The 24,202-nt window shown below is 36.2% G+C and overlaps 1 protein-coding gene across 1 annotated transcript; it reads right to left on the bottom strand.

The window, feature by feature from the left end:
• Nucleotides 1-533: 533 nt before the first annotated feature.
• Nucleotides 534-19,350, bottom strand: LOC140159108 (S-adenosylmethionine-dependent methyltransferase Rv2258c-like). Its single transcript, XM_072182460.1, has 4 exons — nucleotides 18,753-19,350; nucleotides 7,950-8,155; nucleotides 3,303-3,425; nucleotides 534-1,985 (listed from the first exon to the last, which is right to left on the bottom strand). Exons 1-4 carry the CDS (start codon nucleotides 18,971-18,973, stop codon nucleotides 1,414-1,416), a joined length of 1,122 nt encoding a protein of 373 aa, XP_072038561.1. The 5' UTR covers nucleotides 18,974-19,350; the 3' UTR covers nucleotides 534-1,413.
• Between the last annotated feature and the right edge of the window lie 4,852 nt (nucleotides 19,351-24,202).

Genomic DNA, 24,202 nt, shown 5'->3' with positions numbered 1-24,202 from the left:
GCAAAAGCAGGAAGATTCTCATGCCTGTGATGTGCAGTGATCTAGGCTACTTTCATGATCCTCAGTGGTATAGGGCAGCTTAGGGCCTAACATAACCACTATATAATTATTATTATTATTTTAATATAGGCCTATTAGGTTATTTAGCCTGACCGTTTGACTCCGCCGGAGTATAATTGTGCAAGACTCGAGACTATCTATTTGGCGGTGAATATTCAAAGCACAAGAGAGAGAGAGAGAGAGAGAAAGAAAATCTTAATCTTGTCCTTCAAAAATCACTGGTATACATCCTATATATCATGCATTATTAACTTCATACGAAAATGACACTGTTATAAAATGCATAAAAACGGACAAGACGCTATTATTTAGGCAACATATGTCACCATAATAGACTGGCAACGCCAGCCTATAATTTTTTTCTCGCAATTGAAAGCGTGATAAGTCGCACACTTTCGCCGAAAAGTCGCACACGTTGGCGAGAAATCGCGGCGATTTGCCTCTGCGTGAAAAACGCTGTGACTATCCACCAGGCTTTATTCAGTTTCCAAATCCACCACACAAAAATCTCACGTCTGACATCGCCAGACGTCAAAGATAGCCTAAATCGTAAATCTCAATAAAATTCTTCATTTTGACCACAGTATAACCTCCTCGAGAGATGGAAAGTGGTATATTCTTGTCAAAAAGCTCGTCCAACAGATAAAAAAATTAAAGTAAAAAAACCGCATTCCGCATCAGGTTTTTAACTTTGGAAGGGCTTTGAAAGACGAACTGTTAAATTAAGATGGCCTTATCGATTGCATTTTATGCTAATCAGTTGAATATGATAATGAGCTCTTTTATAGTAATGTACAACATTTACAAATGACTGAAAATAAATACGTTACTTGTGCAAAACTGATATAATGATCGTCTATTTAAATTTTATAGACAGTACTCAAATTACTGTAACACTAAGATTAGTGTTTAAAGCTTTGATATAATTACTAAAACATCAACCAACACACACACGCACACACAATTGACATCGCAGTTAATAGTTTGTAACAAAATAACATTAACCACACAAACTTATTTTTGTTGAAATAGTAGTACTAGATTGACATGATTGAAACATAATATTTTGAAAGGAACATTTGATCGTTATGATAAATATACTGAGAGAGAAGTAGTAGCTGAAAATGGAAAGTTACATTCAATGATAATCAATCGTCATTCGTCACTACGCGTAAAGACGTTTTCATTTCATTACAATAAGGGTCGAGACTTCAGTACTTTGGAACCACTAATACAGTTACCTTTTTTCTAGAACGATCCTCTAAGTAACGGTGGGATATTTTGAAAATTTAAAGTCAATTTTAAATGAAGGAATCTTGACTGTCTGATTGTTATTACCAGCGCAGTAACCATTCAGCTGTCGCTTTTCTTTTTCGACACAAAGATAAGATTGAAAGTATCTTTGGATGGCTTCGCTGTGACATCTCCGAAACCTTCGTCTTCCAGAGACTTCATGATATGTTCTTTACCCCACATTGTCCCCAGCCCTTCCCCTTCCTCGAAATACAATGATACCGGCATGCAGTGCATTAAGCTTATCACATAGCCATCTGTAGCCCGGGGGTTGCCGATATTCCGTGATGGGTGACTATGCACATTGATTTCTAACATTGCAAAGGTACCACCGGGGGATAAAACTCGGTGAATTTCTGACAATACGCTTTTAGGGCGTGCCATATCGTGGATACAGTCAAAAGCCATGACAAAATCGAAATTATCGGACCATCGCTTCGGCAATTGAGTGGCGTCGTGCACCAGGAAATTACAGTTGGTCAACTTGAGACGTTTTGCTTCCGATTTAGCATGCGTGATGGCTTCATCGGAGATGTCGACACCATAGAAGATGCTGCGAGGATATCTCTGTGCTAAGAGCAATACGGCCCTTCCACTGCCACAGCCAATGTCCAATGCTTCCACTCCAGTGTCTGAAACAGGATATTAGAACACAAATGAAGTCAAATAATGTAAATTACTATAAAATGTTATAGCATTTCCTAACGTTAGTTTTGTTCAAATTACACACATTTACCCCCAATGCAAGCGTTTACTTCTGCACAGTACAAGGATACATACAATGACGTTAAAATGGATGATTTGTTCGCTACTGTAATGTTACTATTTCACATTAGGTGCATCGGTGCACGCAACTATTCCATATTTTCAATTGCGCGACTTGCTCCTAATGTGTTGCTTTCTCGGAACTGTTCCAATAATATTATTGTCGTTGCATGAGGAATGACTACCAATGTTACATCGTCTGGGATAAGCGTTAATATTATTGTCGTTGAGTAAGAATGACTTAACAAGCATTTGGTTTAACACGGGAACTGATATTATGAGGATTGTCTTTGAGTACGGAATGACTTACCCAGCATGTGGCTTAATCCTGGAACTAATGGTACAACTTCTGGGATAAGTGTTACTATTATTGTCTTTGAGTGCGGAATGAATTGCCCAGCATGTGGCTTAATCCTGGAACTGATGTTACTATTATTGTCTTTGAGTACGGAATGACTTACCCAGCATTTGGTTTAACCCTGCCATGGCACAAACTTCTGGGGATAAGTGTTACTATTATTGTCTTTGAGTGCGGGATGACTTACCTAGTATGTGGCTTAATCCTGGAACTGATGGTACAACTTCTTTTATAAGTGTTACTATTATTGTCTTTGTGTGCGGAATGACTTACACAGCATGTGATTTAATCTTGGAACTGGTGGTACAACTTCTGGGATAAGTCTTACTATTATTGTCTTTGATTACGGGATGACTTACCCAGCATTTGGTTTAACCCTGCCGTGGTACAACTTCTGGGGATAAGTGTTACTATTATTGTCTTTAAGTGCGGAATGACTTACCTAGCATGTGGCTTAATCCTGGAACTGATGGTACAACTTCTTTTATAAGTGTTACTATTATTGTCTTTGTGTGCGGAATGACTTACACAACATGTGATTTAATCTTGGAACTGGTGGTACAACTTCTGGGATAAGTCTTACTATTATTGTCTTTGATTACGGGATGACTTACCCAGCATTTGGTTTAACCCTGCCGTGGTACAACTTCTGATTTAATCTTGGAACTGGTGGTACAACTTCTGGGATAAGTGTTACTTTTATTGTCTTTGAGTGCGGAATGACTTACCCACCTACCCAGCATATGGCTTAATCCAAGAACTAACGGTACATCTTCTGGTATAAGTGTCACTATTATTGCCTGTCTTTGAGTGCGGAATGACTTACCCAGTATTTGACTTAACCCTGGAACTGATGGTACAACTTCTGGGATAAGTGTTGCTGTATGCATTCTGTTAGACATGTAATCCATAAACTGATGGAATCTCTTGTACTTGGAATACGGCACACCTACAATGAAAAAAGAAAATGAGAAAAACAAAATTAATTGGAAATGTAATGCAGGGTGCTGAATAAAAGCACAACAACAAGAAGAATGCTTAAGCAGGTAAGGAAGGAGAATGAAGAAGAAAAAGGAGAAGAAGAGGAATTAGAGACAAGAGGAAATGACACGAGGAAAGCGTGGACTACTTAATTTAGGCACCGAGAATGGTAAATTATACTCGTTGAAATTAATTCTAAAACAAAATTCACAATTAATGAGCGCATACTAATAAGGCGTAACCCCACCGACCTTGAATAACTTTCCCAGAAAACAAATTGTCTTTCATTGTATTGACTCTATTGTATTATTGCAGGTTAATTTTAGTATTATTTTGAAAATATATTAATATGCACATGTCTTCGTATTTTTTATAATTGTGTACTTTATAGGGATGGGAAATTCTAAATTGTGTGTATTTTTAGCATATCCTTTATAGAACTCCTTTTGTGGCATGTTACGCCAATAAAACTATTTATTTTTATGCCTAGTCAGCCTACAATTTAATAAATCTTATAATGATTAGGAACACTCATTGAAAAGTCAAAAAACACGACTTGTTTTGTCCATGATATTTTTTTCACAATTGTCCATACATAATTACTCACAAACTACCTTTGAAGGTTGGGTTTCAAGTTATTTTCCCGGTTTTATTTCGATCGAAATTTTGCACAGGTTAATGACATTGTCAACTTCAGTTTATACTGAAAAGAACATATTTCTACCACATGAGCTATGTCAATCGGAAATAGCGACCCACAATTCATATTTGGGTCAATACAAGTGTCAGATATGGTATATATTCTTTGCTAACCAGCCCAGGAACTCAGGGAGCTTGAGGACACGGAATGCAATATGTGACACAACGTAAATTAAGTATTCGACTGTTGTTTACAAATAATAAGTAAATGACAAATTCTTAATGGATGAAAAAAGTTTGGATTCTAACAGATGTTTGTCGTTGTGGATTTAAAATACGAGTATTTCCTAGATAATCAATTAAAGTAATATTGAAGATGTTCCATTATATTTTAATGGAGAAACGACATTCAAGGGGGAGGGGGAAATTGGCGAAAATGGTTTAAAAAAAGAGCAAACAAGGCCTAACAATTTAAAATATCAGGGCGGCAAAACCCCCACGGGGGTAGGGGGCTAGATGTCCCACATGTAGTGTTGCTCCCCTTGTGTCCAGTGGTTACGTCACTTCCAGAATAAGATGGAATGTGTAACCAAATATGTCGCTGTAGCGAGAGGTCTGACGCGTAGCAAATGAGTTCGTGCTCCATATAAAGCTGATGGAAACCCCTGAAAGCTGGGGACCCCTGGTTTATCATGTTTAAATAGTGTTAGATAGAATACATTGCTTTTAAATCTATTGAAACAATGTCATCTGAGTATCTGATACATGAAGAAAGCAACATGACAGCTTCGGGCATTCATTTATTGATGACCAAAATAAGTTAGCACATTTTCATGCAAAGAACATCTGCATGAGTGCAACGCGTGCTATTAATCGCCCACATAATTTCGAGTTCAACACCCCGATACAAGTTCCGTTTTATAATGCCTCCCGCCTCTTTTGGTCTGCTTTCTTTCAACCAATAGTTTCTAGGCCAATTACAAGCGCCATAAACTTTTTTTGCTCTTTGAAATGGTAAGTGTAACAATTCTGTAATGGCCCCCAGTCACTATATTACTGAGGTGCATTTGGGAATTAAGTCCAGACAGTTAAGAGTGAAAATAACTGGGGTCATTTAACCAGGTTAAGAATCTAATGGGCTATTCCAGTTGAAATCCATATACCCACAATGAAAGCTGTGATATTAATCTTCCACACAGGAGTGTGAATTTCAAATAGGGGTTACCTGAATGGGGCGACTCCATTTGATATGTACACTCCCTCTGTGGGAGATTCAGGTCATAGATTCCATACGAGGTGTATGAGTTTCAAATGGAATGGGCCAAGATACATGTTGGTTACACATGCGCCAGCATTTAGAACTAGTTGACTCTCGTCGTCAGTAGACGAGCAGTGAATTTGATCCACGCAATGTTAAGTGTATAAAACAATAAAGTACTTAAATGTTATTAGTGATAATAATGTCATGGTCACACATGTCGTGAGAAAGCTAAACACTTGCTTGTTCTTTTAAAGTAAGACTAATGTTCTGGATCATTCACATTTGGTAACACGGTCATTAGAATTCGGTAACGAATACTAAGATACTAAGAAACTAAAACCCGAAAATGAAAAACTCAAAGTGTTTCGACTTCGTTTATCTCCCTCGCAATTTTAAAAATGCCTTTGCATCTTATACAAAACAAAGATCAGCTACGTTAAAACTATAAAAGTGAATATTATTTATTTTAAAGTAGTAACTTAGTTAACACTTCACAAAATAAACATATCAAAAAAAGCAAGTACCACCCTTTATTACGAAACAATAAGTTCAATGGGTTTAGAGGCAACCTTTGGATAACATCCTTTTCATTCAAAGGGTAACCATGGCAACAAAGTTTGGGCTATGAGACATCAAAATTTGTAGAACAAAACCTTCTTTTTGTTAGTTCAGGTTTTAACATTTTGATGCATATATTTTGAGCTATAATCTCGTAATTAAAGGGGATTTTTTAGGTGATGTGTTTATATCCATTCCGGGTTGAAAAAAACTTCATCCAGCAAGTTATGGAATAACGCCTTAAAATTACAATACGATACCTTGCAATAATTTTTTTTTAAACTTTTCTTTCAAAATTTGATTGAGACCTGTTAAAATGAGGCTGAATTCAGTTGACAGTCCTGTCGTAAAAAATGGAATAAAGATTTGCCCCTAGCGTCACACAAGATAAAGTCTTTCATTGGAGCACGTATTTAATAGCCTTTTAGAGGTATGGCGGACACAATAGATGACGCTACACGAAATGGGTAAAGGCTTTTGAATTTAAAAACGATTCAATGCGATATCCTGGGATGCGCATCCCATGGACAAAAAAGATAACAGACCGTGTACAAGCAGTCAATGTCTCAGCATCATCCGACAAAGAGGGCCGATTGTTCTATGAAATGCGACAGGCGAAACTGCTGCGCGCTTACCGCGACACACAACGCTGGCGTGATAGCTAGACACGGCACGATGGAACAATCGGCCCTCATGAATATGTGAGAATTCACAGCATACAATGCACTGGGACTTTGACTGTTGATACATGGTCTGTAGTAGTCTGTGGCGCATACATTATAAAAAAATACGGGTAGAAAGTGTCTAGCTGCTCTCGAATCCGCATCCTGGAAATGATTGCGCAGTGAGCGTGTTTCTTGTTTGTGCGTTACGATGCGTGCGAGTGCAGGGTGCTCATGGCGCGATGCCGTGTACGCGTGTCACTGTGTGTGTTGGGCGCTCAGAACGCGATGCCGTCTGCGCGCATAAGAGAAGATCATATTGAAACGCATCTCAGGAATAGATGAGTTTCAGCCGAATCCGCATTGAAATGCGAATTCGGTCTCTCATGTAGAGTCATCCTAAAGTGGGCTCACTTTATACGAACAGAACTGCAGGTGGGACAAATTAATATTACATAAATGATAAATGTATGATGTGGGAAGATTACTTTGTTTTAATGCCGCATTTACTTATTCAGAATAAGCTCACGTTTGTATATCTATAAATCATCACAAAGTAATAGCCTTTGTTTTGTCTCTCTATCTCTCTTGAGCTTATTGTCTGTGGAATAATCCATTCCAAAATATATATATTTTGCCTTTTATTATGTACTGAGAGGTTATAAACACACTACAAAATCCAAGGGCATTTAAACTAGATCAAGATAAATCGCTACCATTACCGTCTGGCCTTTACAGTTGTCAATGTCGTTAAACTAATGAAAAGGTACCTAGTAATGAACTTGAACCAAGACCAATTATAATGCACCTCGGCAAATTCCCAATTGTACTCGACAAATAATTCAAAGCCCACTAGAGTTTTCTTAAACCCTTTCACGTCCCTACAATGGTGAAGAAAACAAAATAGGAGCACGTAGCGCAGTGCGTTTTCAAACAGAATATGCGAACGTAAAGTTCGTGAGTCATTTGCCTATCATGCCTATTAACTAAAGAACTTAGAATATTCTATAAACTTCGTAGACCCATACACTAAATGCAAAACAATTCAAGAGCTAAATCAGTTTTGAAAATCACCTTAGTTCGGCAATATATGCATCCAGTTTAGTGAGTTTACAGGGTTTAGAATCAAACCAGATCTTTCCAAATCGGTAAACATGAAAATTGCGACAGGTAAACAGGTAAACAGGTAATGTAGCCGAGAATGGCGTTTCTATTTTAGGCTGGATGGTTAGGATATTTCTTCTTCTGACACACGAGTAAAATTCTGTAAATTTGAAAATAATTATGTAACAAAGTACTTAATATTTTGCTTGGTTTTTTTCGTAATACAATTGCCCAAGTGCAACAGATTAATAAATACTACTAAACTTACCAGATGGTCCGTCTTTACGAAAGCAAGCCAGAACGTTATCGTAGCCTTCACAAAGCATAGGAACGAGTTTAGTAAATGCAACCACATTGAGAGGTCCCTCAGACAAAAACGGCGCCCGTTCTTTCGGTATTGAGTATGTGTCATTTGTAGCATCAACGTCCACCACACGGGCTACTACCATAGCTGCTAACCATTCACGGACATATCTGTCGAAAAAAACAATCAAGCTAAAGGTCATTTATCAGAAACATAAAGTGAACAAATAAAAAAAACCAATAAATAAATAAATAAAAACAGACAAAAACAACAACAACAAACCAAAAAACAGCAACTTGATTGATAAAATAGTTTAAATGTGTGAGATCCCAATGACTGCCTCATTCTCCCGTCTTTACCACAGAAAAAATTATTGGTATCAAGTACAGCTTATATTATTTCATTGTCATAACTCCGCCTGAAAATATGTTTTATTTTAATTAACAGTGTATGAACATAACCATGGTAGTTTGGTGTTAAGCTGTGTTACAGTCGGATCAGCCTACGCGCAGCCCAATTTCTGTTTCCCTCATAAAATGACCTGCTTGGTAAAAGTGTTATTTATCCAATAAGAAATTCATCATTCACTGAATTTGGTTGGGTTATTCTTGAGTTGTGGATCTAAATACCGTACATCTTGTATCGTGTTATCCACATATGTGCATGACACCATAAACCAGTAATACTAGCTTTAGGTAAAAACCTTGTCAGTCGCTTTCTCCAGAATTAATTGACACAAACCAATATTGAACGATAATCGCCAAGCTGTGATTAAAAATCGATTGAACAATATTCCTCCGAAAGAGAATATACAGTACCATCCAGTACCATGTCTACTGAATACACAAACCCAAACCCGCCCCAGAACAAACTTGCTTGAAAACTAATGCAAAGGTTCTTGAACTGTGTTCAAACTGCACTCGGATTTACTATTGTACTGATTAAAATGGCAACTTCAAGATCAAACGCTTTTTAAGAAACGAGATGTCTACGAGCTGGTACGTAAAGTTTATTTGCAAATAATGCTCACTTTTCAATGGCAACTGGGCAGGCTATTTGCCTACAGATGTAAACATGAGACTCCTTAAACGTGATAAATGCTCTGGAAATAGCAGTACGTCCTATGGCACAATGGGTACAGTAAAATCACTAAAATTGATGCTGATGAATTTTGGTAAAATGTCAACAAACTGTAAATAATGAGAAAAAATACATAATATTTTCGCTCATTATCACTATGGACTTGCCGAACCGGTCGTTGAACTAAGGTGAGCGTTATTCGACTATTTACTCCAAGCTAAAACATTATTGTGGTCATTGTGACCACAAAAGTTGAGAAAACCTGTCATATTTATTTGTCCGATTAATTCTAAATATAGGTTTGTCAAAAGGTGAAATGAAATGTGAATAAATATGAGGAGGTTTATTTCAGATATGTCGTTGAAATTTGGACAAGTCGGATTTCATTGTTGTACTTGGGTTTACAATTGATATTTTGTTGTGTAATACAAGTTAAAAGTGTAGTCACATTTCCGTTCAATGGTTCAAGTTCCCGGTTCAAGTTTAAACAGCAGTACTTCTCTTTTTATAGAAGTTTGTTTTGGTATACGGGCATACATGACAGCTTTTGAACTATATATTATTGTTGGAGTAGTTATCGAGCTAGCTGTACGCTTCATAGCCCAATAAGTAGCCGTAAGGAGCGACACGGCTCGCTGGCCACACCGCGGTACTTGGTAGCTCGCGCGCACTCGCGCTGTTTGAGGCGTCGCGGTCAGAGAATTGAGGTAGTCATAGGATAACCCGTCAAAGAATCAAAAGTATCAAAGGCCTAATTTTAGGCAAACCCTTTACTTGAGAAATAAATGACAATACTTTAAACAGATGCGAATGAATTTATAATATAAGTTCAGTTCCATTTACAGTTTGTATTGTTAATGCATGCCCAGCAAACACAAATTATAATGTTTTTAACAGTTTCAAAAAGTCTTGGAACGTTTTAATAACATAAAATATTGGGTTAAAAACATTCTGTATCAAAAAAATAAAATAAAATGGTTTATGTCATTGTCAGTACCATCAAATATGTTTCTGACTTCAAGTACTTGGGTACTTTGCAGATTTGAAAAGACACAAAGCCATAACCTGGGCAACATTAGCTTGAGAAGTCCATCAGTACCAAGCGCGACTCACAAAAGTGAAGCTGTAAGCTGTTTGAGACCACTTGTGTAACAGTGCTTCTTTATGGCTCTGAGTCAATGTATTTATGGGTTGCCACCAAAGATACGGAAATAAACAAGCCTACTTCGCTTGCCAGACAATAAGCTTGTGAAGTAAGATACCAGTATTATGTTCCACCATGGGAAGAGGAAACCCGGACGCCCGCCCAGACGAAAGCGCAAGCAGCAGCCAGACCAAGTTGTTTCAATTATTAGCAGTAGTTCCATGGCAGCGAAATTACAGCGCTAATTCAATCCTCCAAAATCTGGAAAAAGGCGCTATGTAAATCCGAAATTTAGTTTATTTATTAATTTTATTATAAAAAAGATAGATCAAGCTAACTTAAACACTGTTAAGGTAATACACTATTTTAAAGTGTTGCGATTTGGTAGTTCACAACATCTTGCGAATGGTAGTGAGCAAATTCAAATATCACATAAATGCTTTTATAGGTCCTGTGGTTCTTGAGTTATGTTGTAAAGAGGGCTGAAACAACAACACTTTTGTTAAATGTACATAACTCATTAACAACAATAAAATAAGCAAGTTTTCAAAGTATATGATTTGTAGAATGAACTTTTGCAAAACATCCAAGTGTTATTTCTCAATAATATATTGATTCAGACAATAAAAATCAATTTTTTTGGCTGCTTCGACCAACAATACCGCATCTACCCTTAAAGATTAAAATAAGCAGAAGTTGGCATGATTTAGGATAAAATTTGGATTGGTCATAGTTTTCATCTTGCAAGAGAGCTCGATTAATATTTGTTAATTTCAGGGATCTCGTTTATTTTGTTTCTACATGTGGTAAGACTTTGCATACATCGTGGACTTTGAGTTAATGTCGTAAATGACGTTCAACTATTGTTTTCCCAGTCATAAACATGAAGCTTTAGAGATCAGGCAATGGCTCATTTTAGCCTAAAGAGCTGAGTCGTTCCTGAGAAGAAAAACGGATGTTTTAAAACGCCAAATGTGTATTTGTCAAAGCACAACCTCCCAAATATAAGCGTAATGTCGCACTGCTCACTTCTTATGTTTGATAATCATCATAAGAATCTAATACATGTTTCATTTTAAGGGGGTCTCGACAATGAAAAGGCGTTTGATTATTGTCGTGGAAGATGGGGTCAAAGCCCGCTTAAATGGTCTATACACACGATGGGGATAGTGTTTTTCATACGCCCAGACATTATAATCCCTATAATGTCTTAATCACATTGTAAGTAATCTTAAGCAATCGTAACAAATATCATAGAATTAAACAACTAATAAGAAAGATCCTCGAGCAATCAGAAAGGTTTACGCTGCAGGGTCTCCTGTTCAATAATTGTTGCTTTATTGTGATACATTGGTGCTGTGTATTTTACACTGTACATGATGTAGCGATCAGCAATCTGTATTGTGTTTGTTCACTTTGCTTAGTAATACTATTTGCCTCTAAAACCGCAAAGTACAAAATTTCCAGCCACTGAATCTTTGTAATAGAAAATGCAAGTAAGTTTTGGTAACATTAAGGACACATTTCGTAGCCAGCCTCATTGCTCCGGATGGGCAAGATCATTGTGCTATATTCCAGTTGAAATCCATACATGTACACCCCTATGGAAGACACGAACTGAGTGATTCCATTTAAAATCTACACCCCTGTGTGGGAGATTAAGGTCATGACTTCCGTAGGGGGTGTATGGATTTCAACTGGAATATACAAGTAGTTCATTTGACTTTCCACACAGTAGATACTTTTCCAGAACCTCTTTTCCCTCTAATCTTCTTTTGTCTTCTGCACATGTTTCTCCTACATTTTTCTCTTTTATTTCCTGCTTTTCCTTTCTCTTCTCTTTTAGATATTTCCTTCTCTTCCATATCCTCTTTTCCTTATTCTTTTGCTCCAGTTGGGCAAATCAACCCCAGAAAATCCCTGGCCCAGCGCACCATTGCCATTGGATAATTTTTATGTTGGGAAAAACTGGTTACATATCAATAGACCGAATTATAATTAGTCCGAAAACTCAATAACCTATAACATAAGCCCTATCTTAATCCTACACCTAAACCTAACCCTAAACTATAGCCCTGACTCTAATCCTGACTGTTACTATAATGCTAACCATATCCCTAACCTTATCCCTAACCTTAATCCTAACCTAAAATGTCATAACCCTAACTTGAACCATTTTGAACTATGACCCTACGGACTACTGTATAAACTAATGCTACTCGTCAAGTTGTCATAGCCTAATCAAGATAGTTTCCTGTTCCCTGTATTTTCTTAAGAAACGATGTTCAAAATGACATTTAAAGTTCAATTTCCCATACTAGACGAAACTGACCAATAGCCAAAACTGACCCATGGCGAAAACAAAACCCTGTGGGTCGCTCATTTAACAAAGGGAATGTGCCAATTTGATACCAAGCCCTAGGCTTTTTTACTGGACACCAATTTGTTGTTGACACCACCCTACTTTATAAAGTTATGAGAAAGTTGAGTTAGTGACCAAAATATTTTTTTCATTATTCTGCATTGAATAAGTTGTTGTTTCATTGGGATAATATATAATGACAATATAAAAAAGAACCGACAATCTACAAATTTCGCGATATTGTGCCAAAAATGTGGTCCTCGGTCCTCAATATTCTTGGAAAATTGGTTCAAATATGGGTCCACTTTTCAGATTCTAGAAGATCCCCCTCCCCCGGGTGTCTTGACGTCCTTTCTACAAAATAATTGTTAGCTGATTAGTATTGTTTCCAAAGTTAAAGCAGCCTAATTATTCTCTATTCTTTTGTTTTCATGTACCCACTGTGTTCTAACAGCATGGGTTGATGCCATGGCACACTCTATGTAACCCAAAACCCGTATTGGGTTTCTGAGTAAATTATGGGTAAATTCGATGGAATTCATGAGTGTTTTTCTTGTAAACCTGCCCGAATTCCTTGGCTTAATCAGCTCAATGTCTTTACGCATCTGTCACTGGTAAACGGCTTGTTAGACATCCAGATTTAGATGTCGCACAAACACAATAGCGTTAAAAAGACAAACAATACCTAACATCTGTCTTGCGGCCCTTTATGTGGTCGACAGTTTCATCATATTGGTAACACTTCCGGTAGATGAGAAATGATCGGTGCAACCTAAGAAAGCTGAACGAATGTGTTCCTTTACGGGCATTACACTCTTAAGCTTAGTTTGAAAAGACACAAATTGTTGAATAAATCTAACAATGGAACATGCTTGATTTTGTTTTGCTACATACTACATTGTGTCTCACCGTACTAGTCACCACCACCATCGGACTTCGTAAGGCAACCCAGCGGTCAGTTGCCTGAAGAAGTCTGATGGTATCAGACGCGACGTAGCAAGCTTCAAAGCTTTGATTGAGCACTTGTGATTACAAGCAACACTGAATGGTTGAGAACATGTACTGTTTTGCTTGTCATGCTTGAAAAGAGTACATTTAGGTAATCATTAAACAGTGTTAAGGGCGTTTCATAAATAATGATCAGTTTTTTATGTTTTCAGGTTTCTAGATTTTACTTGACCATCAGCCTAATTAGGCCTAATTAAGGAAACAAAATCTTGTGACACTATACAAAATCTCATCTTGGTTACAAAGTAAACAAACTGCAAAATATATAGCTATAACTCTTCAATATTATGCTGTTGCTGCATAGTCTTCGAAAAGTTGTGGTATTGTGGTATTAATCATTTTGGTGCAGCCTTTGGGGGTAATTGGCTGCACTGGACGCATTGTGTTCGCGACTTCTGGATCGTTATCCCACAGATGGTGGATAAGGGTTACGTTTTAGGGAAAAATCAAGGATTGTGGTAAGGATTAGGATTAGGACGAATCACCTGAAGGATAAGTTCAGACCTCAGAAGCTTTGGTGTCTCAAATCAGTCCTATGTGTCTGGCGATAGGCAAAGTACTCTAGAAGGGTGGCAATGTGTCCGGCAATAGCCAAAGTACTCTAAAAGGAGACAATGTGTCCGGCAATAGCCAAAGTACTCTAAAAGGAGACAATGTGTCCGGCAATAGCCAAAGTACTCTAAAAGGAGACAATGTGTCCGGCAATAGCCAAAGTACTCTAAAAGGAAACAATGTGTCCGGCAATAGCCAAAGTACTCGAAAAGGAGACAATGTGTCCGGCAATAGCCAAAGTACTCTAAAAGGAGACAATGTGTCCGGCAATAGCCAAAGAACTCTAAAAGGAGACAATGTGTCCGGCAATAGCCAAAGTACTCTAAAAGGAGACAATGTGTCCGGCAATAGCCAAAGTACTCTAAAAGGAGACAATGTGTCCGGCAATAGCCAAAATACTCTAAAAGGAGACAATGTGTCTGGCAATAGCCAAAATACTCTAAAAGGAGGTAATCCTTTCAATAAGGCATTCAGAGACAGCTTTTATATCAGTCAATTAGCTTATGTTTTTTGTCATTGTCTTTGTGGTGATGATATCTACTGTTTAGGAGTCGGTCATAATCCTAAATCGCGATCAAGGACTGGAATCGCACACCTTATGCAATGTCCTCATTCGACAAATGACAAATTCGACTATGATCTTAGGACTTCTTCGGATGAAGATGCGTGTCACACATCGAAAATTCAAGGTTAGTTGAATTTGTTGTGCTGAAAGTGTCGTAATCCTATTATCCACTTTAAAGTTTAAGAATGAAATTGTGGAGTGAAATTGTACCATTCAAAATTTACTATTCTGCTGAAAACTAAAAAAATAAGTTGTCATCTGTTGCAAGGGTTTTCTTGGGGAAGTATGTATCAGGTAAAGCATATTCAGGGTGGAATTTGATGAAAACACAATATCATTTGGTGCAGGGATACGTAAATTTTCTTTTTATGTGTCTCAATGTCTATATTCAAAAATATAAATTTCAATAATTGGTTCCGAATCAAATTAAAACAAAAATTTACTGGAAAGAAAAATATTTTAGTCTTCATTTCAAAAAATGTTGTATTGATCTTGACAACTATTACATTACATTTTAATAACATGAATAATATTTTTTTCTCTTTTGACATATGCATCATATGCTCTGGATTGTTTCAACGGTTTCTTATGAGTAAGTGTGATTAATGTTTGTTTTTGTGGTCGTCTGTCTTATAATGTGTTGTGTCTTGTCCTTTTAATTTTGTTTTTTGAAGCTAGAAAAGTTGAATAAAACATTTTAAGGCGTATGTTACCGCACAGTCAGACCAACAAATATTGGCGTATCATTTCAAAGGGGCGGGACATTATCTTGAGTCAATTGAAAATATAGATTTGAAAAAGTTATGACCATACGAGTCACGCCATAAAAATTTAGGACGAACAGAAAGTAAATATATTATATATACTATCATAACTATCTATCGAATTCGGGAATGATGAAACTGATTGTCCGTTCTTTATCCTTTCAAAAATAGTTATGCTAAAATGTACTTAGCATTATAGCTTTTCTGGATTGATCACATTTACCACATTATTTAAAATGCTTATACCAATTGCATAGTCTTTTTATTATTAAAACTAATTACTAATGGTAAGTTCAAGTGGGATAAGTCTTTTTAGAACCATTTGTAGAAACTGAAACTTAAAAGCTCTTTCGCAATGTTGTGGTTCTTGCCAGTAAGACTCAAAAAGGTAGCGTACAACAATACTTAGCACTTTTGTAATTTGTTACGTTTTACATCAAAATTTAAGAAAGAATCATTCCGTTAGTTTTTGCAATTGAGTTGCAATCTTTATCGTTTCTTAGACCGCCGTTTGGATGGGAGAATTATTTTCTTTCTTTTATTTTGAAAAGAATTTTGGAAACCAATATCTCGTATCGTCCTTATTGGAAGTTAATAGTGTTGCAATCTTTATCGGTTCTTGGACCGCCGTTTGGATTGGAGATTCCGCACAACAAAAGACGAATCTCCATAGCTGCCGTATGAATGATAGCATTTGGAATATTTATAGATAGTCCATGGTTCTGTTATCTTAAAGCTCTTAAACTAATTACTAATGCTATGTTCAAGCTGGTCTTTTTTAGAACCATTTGTAGAAACTGAAACTTAAAGCTCTTTCGCAATGTTGTGGTTCTTGCCAGTAAGGGTCAAAATGGTAGTGTACAACATTACTCAGCACTTTTGTAATTTGTTACTTTTTACATCAAAATTTAAGAAAGAATCATTCAGTTAGTTTTTGCAATTGAGTTGCAATCTTTATCGGTTCTTGGACCGCCGTTTGGATTGGAGATTCCGCACAACAAAAGACGAATCGCCATATAGCTACCGTATGAATGATAGCTTTTGGGATAAATATAGATATTCCATGGCTCTGTTATCTTAAAGCTCTTAAACTAATTACTGATGGTATGTTCAAGCTGGTCTTTTTTGAACCATTTGTAGAAATTGACACTAACTTGAAGCTCTTTCGCAATGTTGTGGTTCTTGCCAGTAACGCTCAAAAAGGTAGCGTACAACATTAATTAGCACTTTTGTAATTTGTTACGTTTTACATCAAAATTTAAGAAAGAATCATTCAGTTAGTTTTTGCAATTGAGTTGCAATCTTTATCGTTTCTTGGACCGCCGTTTGGATGGGAGAATTATTTTCTTTCTTTTATTTTGAAAAGAATTTTGGAAACCAATATCTCGTATCGTCCTTATTGGAAGTTAATAGTGTTCAAATCATTCTAATTTTCTTGGCATCATTTTTGATGCATGTTAAGTATTACAAGATTATGCTAACCTTTAAATTCAATAGATAAGAAGTGTAATAGTCGGGCATAGATAGTCCTCATTAATAAATATGCTCATTAGATATTCTAGAATAAGCTTCTGTGATAGTCCTCATTAATAAATATGAATTCTACTGATAGCTACTGATTGTTTTACAAGTGTCTCTCGTAAACCATTTCAGGTTGCTTTGCTGATAGAAACAAAGCAACAAACATGTTTGAAACTAAAAGAAACGGGAAGAATTCAAGGTTAAGCGCTTGCAAACATTTGCGCTCTGGGCACTTCCATCTATGTGCCATATCACGCTTGAAATCATTTTACACTGTCAACAATTAATGAATACCACAGAAGCTTATTCTAGAATATCTAATGAGCGGTTGATTGCAATTCACACTGAATCTTATTATTTTATAAGAACAAGAAGGTTTGTTTTTTAAATGTCATGACAAACAAGAATCACATGGCATGTTAAGGTTAGCAACTATTTTAAACTGTTGCGATTTGGTAGTTCACAGCATTTTGCGAATGCTAATGAGCTTTGGCAAATATTGCATTGATCATTATAGCGAGAGTGTAGAAGAATTCAAATATATACTTTTGTATTATCATGATCATGTGGTTCTTGAGTTATGTTGTAAAGAAGGCTGAAACAACAACACTTTTCTAAAACATACATAACTCATTAACAACAATAATAAATGAAGCAAGTTTTCAAAGTACATGATTTGTAGAATGAACTTTTGCAAAACATCAAAGTGCTATTTTTCAATAATATACTGATTTAGATAATGAAAATCGATTTTGTAGCTGCTTCGACCAACAATAACTCGTGTACCATTAAACCAATAAACAATATGAAAAACTAAAATGAATAGGACACACAAATATATGAGAGAGTATACAATATGACTGAATTCAATATCGAACATCTCGGCACTGACGGGTTATCACCGCATTGAGTTGTCATGGTTATGCAAATACCTGTTATATTTGTTTTGTGCAAAGGAAACTACTTGAACGCATAAAGAGGTTTGCTACCTGAATTCGCTTCGAAGTAATTACTTGCGATGATTTCAGAAACAAACGCAGTAATAATGTATTACAAAGGTAATTAAATACTTTAAAATTGTGATTGTGTCTACGATACTATTGATTGTTGAGAAAATTGACGAGTGTATTTCATTTTAGTTATTAAACAACTTCAATATACATACACAGTTCTCGTGTTTTATTCCCGGTTTTATTTGAACAGTTCTTTAAATTCTAAGGAGAGTTTGTCAACTTCGCATTTTTGCAGTAGTTCAGTAGTAATAATAGACTATGCCATAGTCGAATTTTGATAAATAAAAATGTGTTATTATTAATCATGATGAACGCATTCCGTTGAACACGAAATTATACTGATGTTCATTAAAATTAAAGTGTGCAATAGTAAAATGTTCATAAAGAGATTTAATGACAATAAAAGTTATTGAATGTAATATCTTGCATAATTACATAAATGGCTCACTTCAATACTGATTAATTCTGATTTTGGAATCTACCAGCTTATCCCGCAGCTTATTGATCGTAAAAAAATCCACTTGGGAAGCTTACAAACAGAAGGAATACGGTGACTGAAAGATCAGATGTGAAAATCTATCAATTGCACACAAAATAATACAAATCGGCGTTTTATGCTTAAATGTAATAGCCAGAGTATGCAAAATGGGCAAGTGGACTACGGAGAGGTCTATAGTAATAACTGTAAAATGTAACGAGCATTTGAAGTACTCTTTATCCTCTATCATAATGGTCACTTAATTAATGGTTGCACCTACCTTTCTTTAAGTCCGGCTAAATCTGCGATTTCGACGCTAGTTTTTGGTTCCTTTAGACTGGTTATAATTTTGAAAAGTCCCGTCTCAACTCCAACGCTCAAGCCCAAGGCGACTGCTGATGCGTTCACTGTCATCATCATTCGTTCAGCAAACTCGTGAGGTGCTTCGTCGCAATAGCGATGAGCAGAGTTCTTCTTATTTAATTGCTTGAAGATGTCCATGTTTAACTATTATAATATAAACCACCGCGTAAATACTTCTGATGTGATCAAGTTCTATGCGTCGATGAAAAATGATGATAAACTAACTGGTTATGTTTCTTGAAATCTGAACATGTTGAAGTTTCTTTTCCAAGACGGCGGTGAGTGGTGTTCAACAATGTCATTCTTTACACTTGTAATAGTCTTTTATATATACACACAGCTCAAGTCCAAATTTAGCAGACAGGTTTTTTTTTTATCAAAAATCATTATACCTTGTCAAAAAAACTTTGGACGACCACATTCTTCTAAAGGGTAGCGTATAATACCAACCGCTCACAAAATAGTGTTAACTGAACTAAACTACTTCTCCAGTTCTCTCTTCAACTTGTCACGTCAGTGTATTACTCAATACTACAAAGATAAAGTCAATAGTGTAACGTGATATATATAGGAGCACCACCCTCATAGTAACTCAATTATACCTAACATTTTAACAACTTCTGTCATCTATACCCTTTTCACAAAATGGAATTGCCTGCTAATTGGACATTTCTTGCATTTTGCAATCGTATTGCGCACGACGGTCCTGATATGATCGGCCCTATATTACAATTGTAAGGTCGCAATAGTCACCGACGAAAAAACTATCGCATAATAAGCTTGCGCCTTGGGCGTAACAAAGCTCGTGTATAGGCGGCGTTTGAAACCTTGACTGCGCTGCGTATTGCAATGTGAACATACCTTCAGGGGAAATTTGAAACAGTTTTCCCTTCTATGAAAGCAATGTGTTTAGAGTAATAGAGTCCCACTTTATGTTATCACGGCGGCGCTGGGTATGGTAGGCTGACTTTCTGTTGACTATCATTCACAAGTATATTGACTGCTAAGAGTTACACCGCATGTGGATAGAAATATGGGAGTTGTTCAGACAGCTAGTGGCCAAACATGAACAGATCGTATTTCAAACATGACATATGATAGCATTAAACTATTTCGCTTTCAAATTACAGATCTAATTTGCCTTGTCAACGAAGAAGGCTACCAATAAATTGCATTGTTGTGCGTGTGTCCCACGTTATTTCTTCCTATTGGCTAAAAGTTAAGAGCTTTTTAATCATACTTCCTGCGATAGCAAAAGCTTTCATTCAACAATGTTTAATTTTATGTTTTATTTGTGTCATATGATTGATTAATAAAAATTAGAGAGTTCGAAGGATCTTTACAACAATATTACTAGTGACAAAAATAATAATATAGGGCATAGAATCGAACCCTAGGGGACACCACGTGATTTACAGGAGTTGAAACAAGCGTATATTCATGAATATGATTCGCACACTATTTGCACACTTTCGTAAACATTTATAATACTTGAAATGGATACTATAAAGCATTATACCAAAAATTTCTCAAACAGAAACTTTTGAAAATTACCATCAGCCATCAGCAAAATATGAATGGTCAGTGGTTTCCAATACACAACCAATGGGCCCAATTAGCTTGTCTGTAATCATGGACACCCTTAAGAAGGTAATTATACCCTTTTTATATTCTGTAGGCAAAAACACTTGAATGCAAGAATATATTGTTTTATATATTGCTGTGGCACACATTTACGCATTTATAACGGTTGATTTGCACATTTGTTTTCATTAGTAATACTTACAGGTATGCGTATCACTTGCTGGGAGTAAAATTGTATAAAATAATGCAATGCACGCGTACTGTACTGAGATATCCATGCGTCTGATACACGAGCCCCGCAAGGGGTAATGTATTTTAGAAGCATCAACGTATCAGTACAATTGCATTTTGTACAATTTCTCGAGCAACAAGTGATACGCATTTATTAACCTATAAGTATTTTTGGTATTTTTACAACAAAATTGTCACTAAAAATGTTGGAAAATACAAGCAAATATAAATGCATAACCAGCAAGAAAAATGAACGTGCCCGAAAGCAGTGTGGGTAGTATGCGAAGTGCGCGCCCGGCCATTATCTATAGGTTAATAAATGCGTATCACTTGTTGGGAGTGAAATTGTACAAAATAATGCACTTGTACTGAGATATTGATGTGTCTAATTCACGAGCCCCGCAGGAGCTGCAGGGGGAATACATTAGACATCTCACTACAAGTTCGCATTTTTCTAACGTTTGCTCTGATTGGTTCTCACTATCTAAATGTATGAAGAGTCATTCAATATGACAACGTAAGCTATCAGACTCAAGATCTTCTTCTTCTTCTACGTCTTCTTCTTCTTCTTGTTCTTCTTCTTGTTCTTCATCTTCTTTCTCATAATTTCTGTGGCATTCTTAATATTAAGTGTAATATTAAATATTAATCATGTGTTTAATAACCGCATTTGATCAGACATTGATTAAATTTGATTATAATTTTGGATCAAATTGATCTGGAATGGGATTGTTTTATGATTATCTGGAATGGGATTGTTTTATGATTAAATTTGATTACAAATCTGGATCAAATTGATCTGGAATGGGATTGTTTTAAACTTTTGATCCTGAACCGAATGGCCCGATTGAACCTTTTTATCCCCTCCAACTTTAACCCTTTAAAAATCAGGCGAAATCCGATATTTTTCTCATGCTGTTGGGTCTGTTTCATTTGGCGGCATATCTTTCGATCTTCTTTAATAAAGAAGATCGAAAATTAAGAAGATCGAAAATTTAAAAAATAAAGAAATAGTACAATTAACATACATGGGGGGGTGAACTTCATTTGAGGTTATTTTTTTTGTAAATCTAGACGGTCGTTCCATGCGGAGACATGCTTTGGTTTGATACCAGAATAAAAAGCCTATGGAAAAAAAACAGGTTTGAAGATAAAGATCAGCAAAGAGAACTGCCACTCCCAACAAACCACCGGAACAAACCAAGTGAACATTTTTACTGTCAGGTCAGCCTTTGGGTCGAGATAAAAGAAATTCTTAATCCCAATCTCAACTGCTACTGATTTTGATCCGTGTTTTTCCCCTTATACTATTCCTATGGTTTAATGATATCTACCCAAAATGAGCAAAAAAAGGTTAATTTGGTTCAATAACCTGGTTACCTGTTATGTGATGAAAACAAGAACATACGCTCGAAGCGAGCAAGCCATTATTTATGTCTCTGATGTTGACCGAGAAACATCACCAAATTATGCTCCACAAAAACAGGCGCAAACAATGGTTACTTTATGATATGTAAAGGATCCGTGGATGGTTATGACATCCACTATTAAAATCATTATAATGATCATCTTCAGAAAGTAAGAGAACTTTGAAGAACACTGATAATGAGTTGCATTGCTCATGTACAGTAAGCCAAAAAAAAGTAAGGTACCAGTTATGTTCACCTCCTGTATATCCTAAACAAAGACAGTTATGCCATAATTTGAACCAGCAGCCAATAGCTGCATCTTTTAGCTCGAATTAAGACCTTATTTGTTGAAATTGTTCAAGAAATAAAGACACGGCGATCACCAAACCCAAGGAAGATACCAATTTAAAAGTTGCAGTTTGCTGAATTAAATTCCCTATTGATTTGTACACAAAGCGTTGAACAAGAGAACTAGCGCTGCGCTTCCATTGATTAGCACGTTAAAACTATAGCGCCGTGCTTTCATTAATTAGAACACAAAAGTGCAACTTTTGATTTCGTTTCTTCATTGGGTTTTTAGATCACCGTTTCTTTAATTCTCAACCAATTTCAACAAATAAGGTCTTAAATCAGAGCTAAGGAGTACAGGTATTGACTGCCTGTTTTAATTTTGACATTATGTGTCTTTATTTAGGATATACATGGGTGAACATAACTGGTACCTTAATTCTTTGGCTTACTGATTATCTGTACTCCCGATTCCAGAAAAAACACCGAACTATTTTTTGGATTATAATTGGATACTGGTTTATTAGTGCTGTATTATAAGAAATCAGTGCTGTATTTGTCTGCAATCGGGACTTGCAAGTTCAATTTTACTTTATTAAAAATAATCTCGTAGATCAAACGCCAAATGGTGCATTTCTTACATCTTATAAAACATACATAATCATTATAATCAAATTACATGACAGAAAAACACTCATTAATAGAATACATTAATGAAATACATTGCACTTGGATTCAAGCATAATTTAATTGCTACAACCCATCAAACCCATTTAACTAAGAGTAATTCATGCCCCAAACACAAACCCAGAAATCCTCATTCACATATTCCATAACTCAAGCACTTTCATACCCACAAGCAAGCTACTCAAATACACCCACAAACATACATAATGTATAAGCAGTTACCAAACAAATCACCAAACACTCACATCTTTCTCCAGTTATATTCAAACTGCTCATACTGAGCATTCTCACACATCCCTTCACATTGCATTTAGAAATACGCATTAAATACAACAAAATATATAGGTGCCAAACAAACTTAAATGCGATTTTAGTAAACTAACTCAAAGTCAGACTATTATTTTTTATTTAATGAAACCACACATAATTTAAAGAACCCACTCGATACAGGTCAATAACCCGGTTTCCGTGCATAAAAACAATGTTAATATGACTGGTGTTTTAATGAATCACATCGTGTGACGTTTATTGCACGCACATTGCAGTTAGGAGCCCAAATAAGAGGGGTCCACGCAGAACACAGAAATCCACAAACAGGTTTGTGAGTGGTACTTGGTCAACTTGGGGGATGGACCGGTGCAGATTCCGAATCTTTTACATGTACATTTATCAAAGATGTGGAAGGTCCTTACATTTGACCTTACAAGATAACACAGGGGCCAAATTTCATTCAAAGATTTAAAATTTAGAATTTATTCTGAATCCTTAGGATGACAGGAATACAATGGAAAGGTTTTAATCAACTTTGAAATTTGTCCCCTGTGTTACGCTTTAAGATCTAATTTGAGGACTTGCGACATCGTTTATAAAAAGGTTTCGGAATCTGCACCACCAAATTGACCAAGAACCATCACAAACTTTTTGTTTGTGGATTTCGGCGTGGTTCTCTAAATTGACCACACTTGGACGCCAAACTACAATGTGCGTGCAATAAACATCACACGATCCGATAACATTAGAATTCGACTAACTATAAACTCAAAGTAAGATTGTGTTTTTATTCAAATGAAACCACGCACAATTTAAAGAACCCACCAATGAAAATCCACAAAAGATACAGGTTAATAATGCAATTTCCGTGCATAAAAACGATGTTTATGGCTGGTGT

The sequence above is a fragment of the Amphiura filiformis genome, chromosome 8 (assembly GCF_039555335.1).
Source record: "Amphiura filiformis chromosome 8, Afil_fr2py, whole genome shotgun sequence".
NCBI classification, from domain to species: Eukaryota; Metazoa; Echinodermata; class Ophiuroidea; order Amphilepidida; family Amphiuridae; genus Amphiura; species Amphiura filiformis.
Note: the sequence above shows the minus strand (reverse complement) of the source record. Positions and strands in the feature narration are given on the sequence as shown.

What these genes read in the sequence shown, in the direction of transcription:
- LOC140159108 (XM_072182460.1), bottom strand. Translation starts at nt 18,973, where the DNA reads ATGGACATCTTCAAGCAATTAAATAAGAAGAACTCTGCTCATCGCTAT. An exon ending in TTAGCCGGACTTAAAGAAAG is followed by an intron (nt 8,156 to 18,752) that starts GTAGGTGCAACC and finishes TTTTTTCGACAG; the next exon opens with ATATGTCCGTGAATGGTTAG. An exon ending in TCGTAAAGACGGACCATCTG is followed by an intron (nt 3,426 to 7,949) that starts GTAAGTTTAGTA and finishes TTTTCATTGTAG; the next exon opens with GTGTGCCGTATTCCAAGTAC.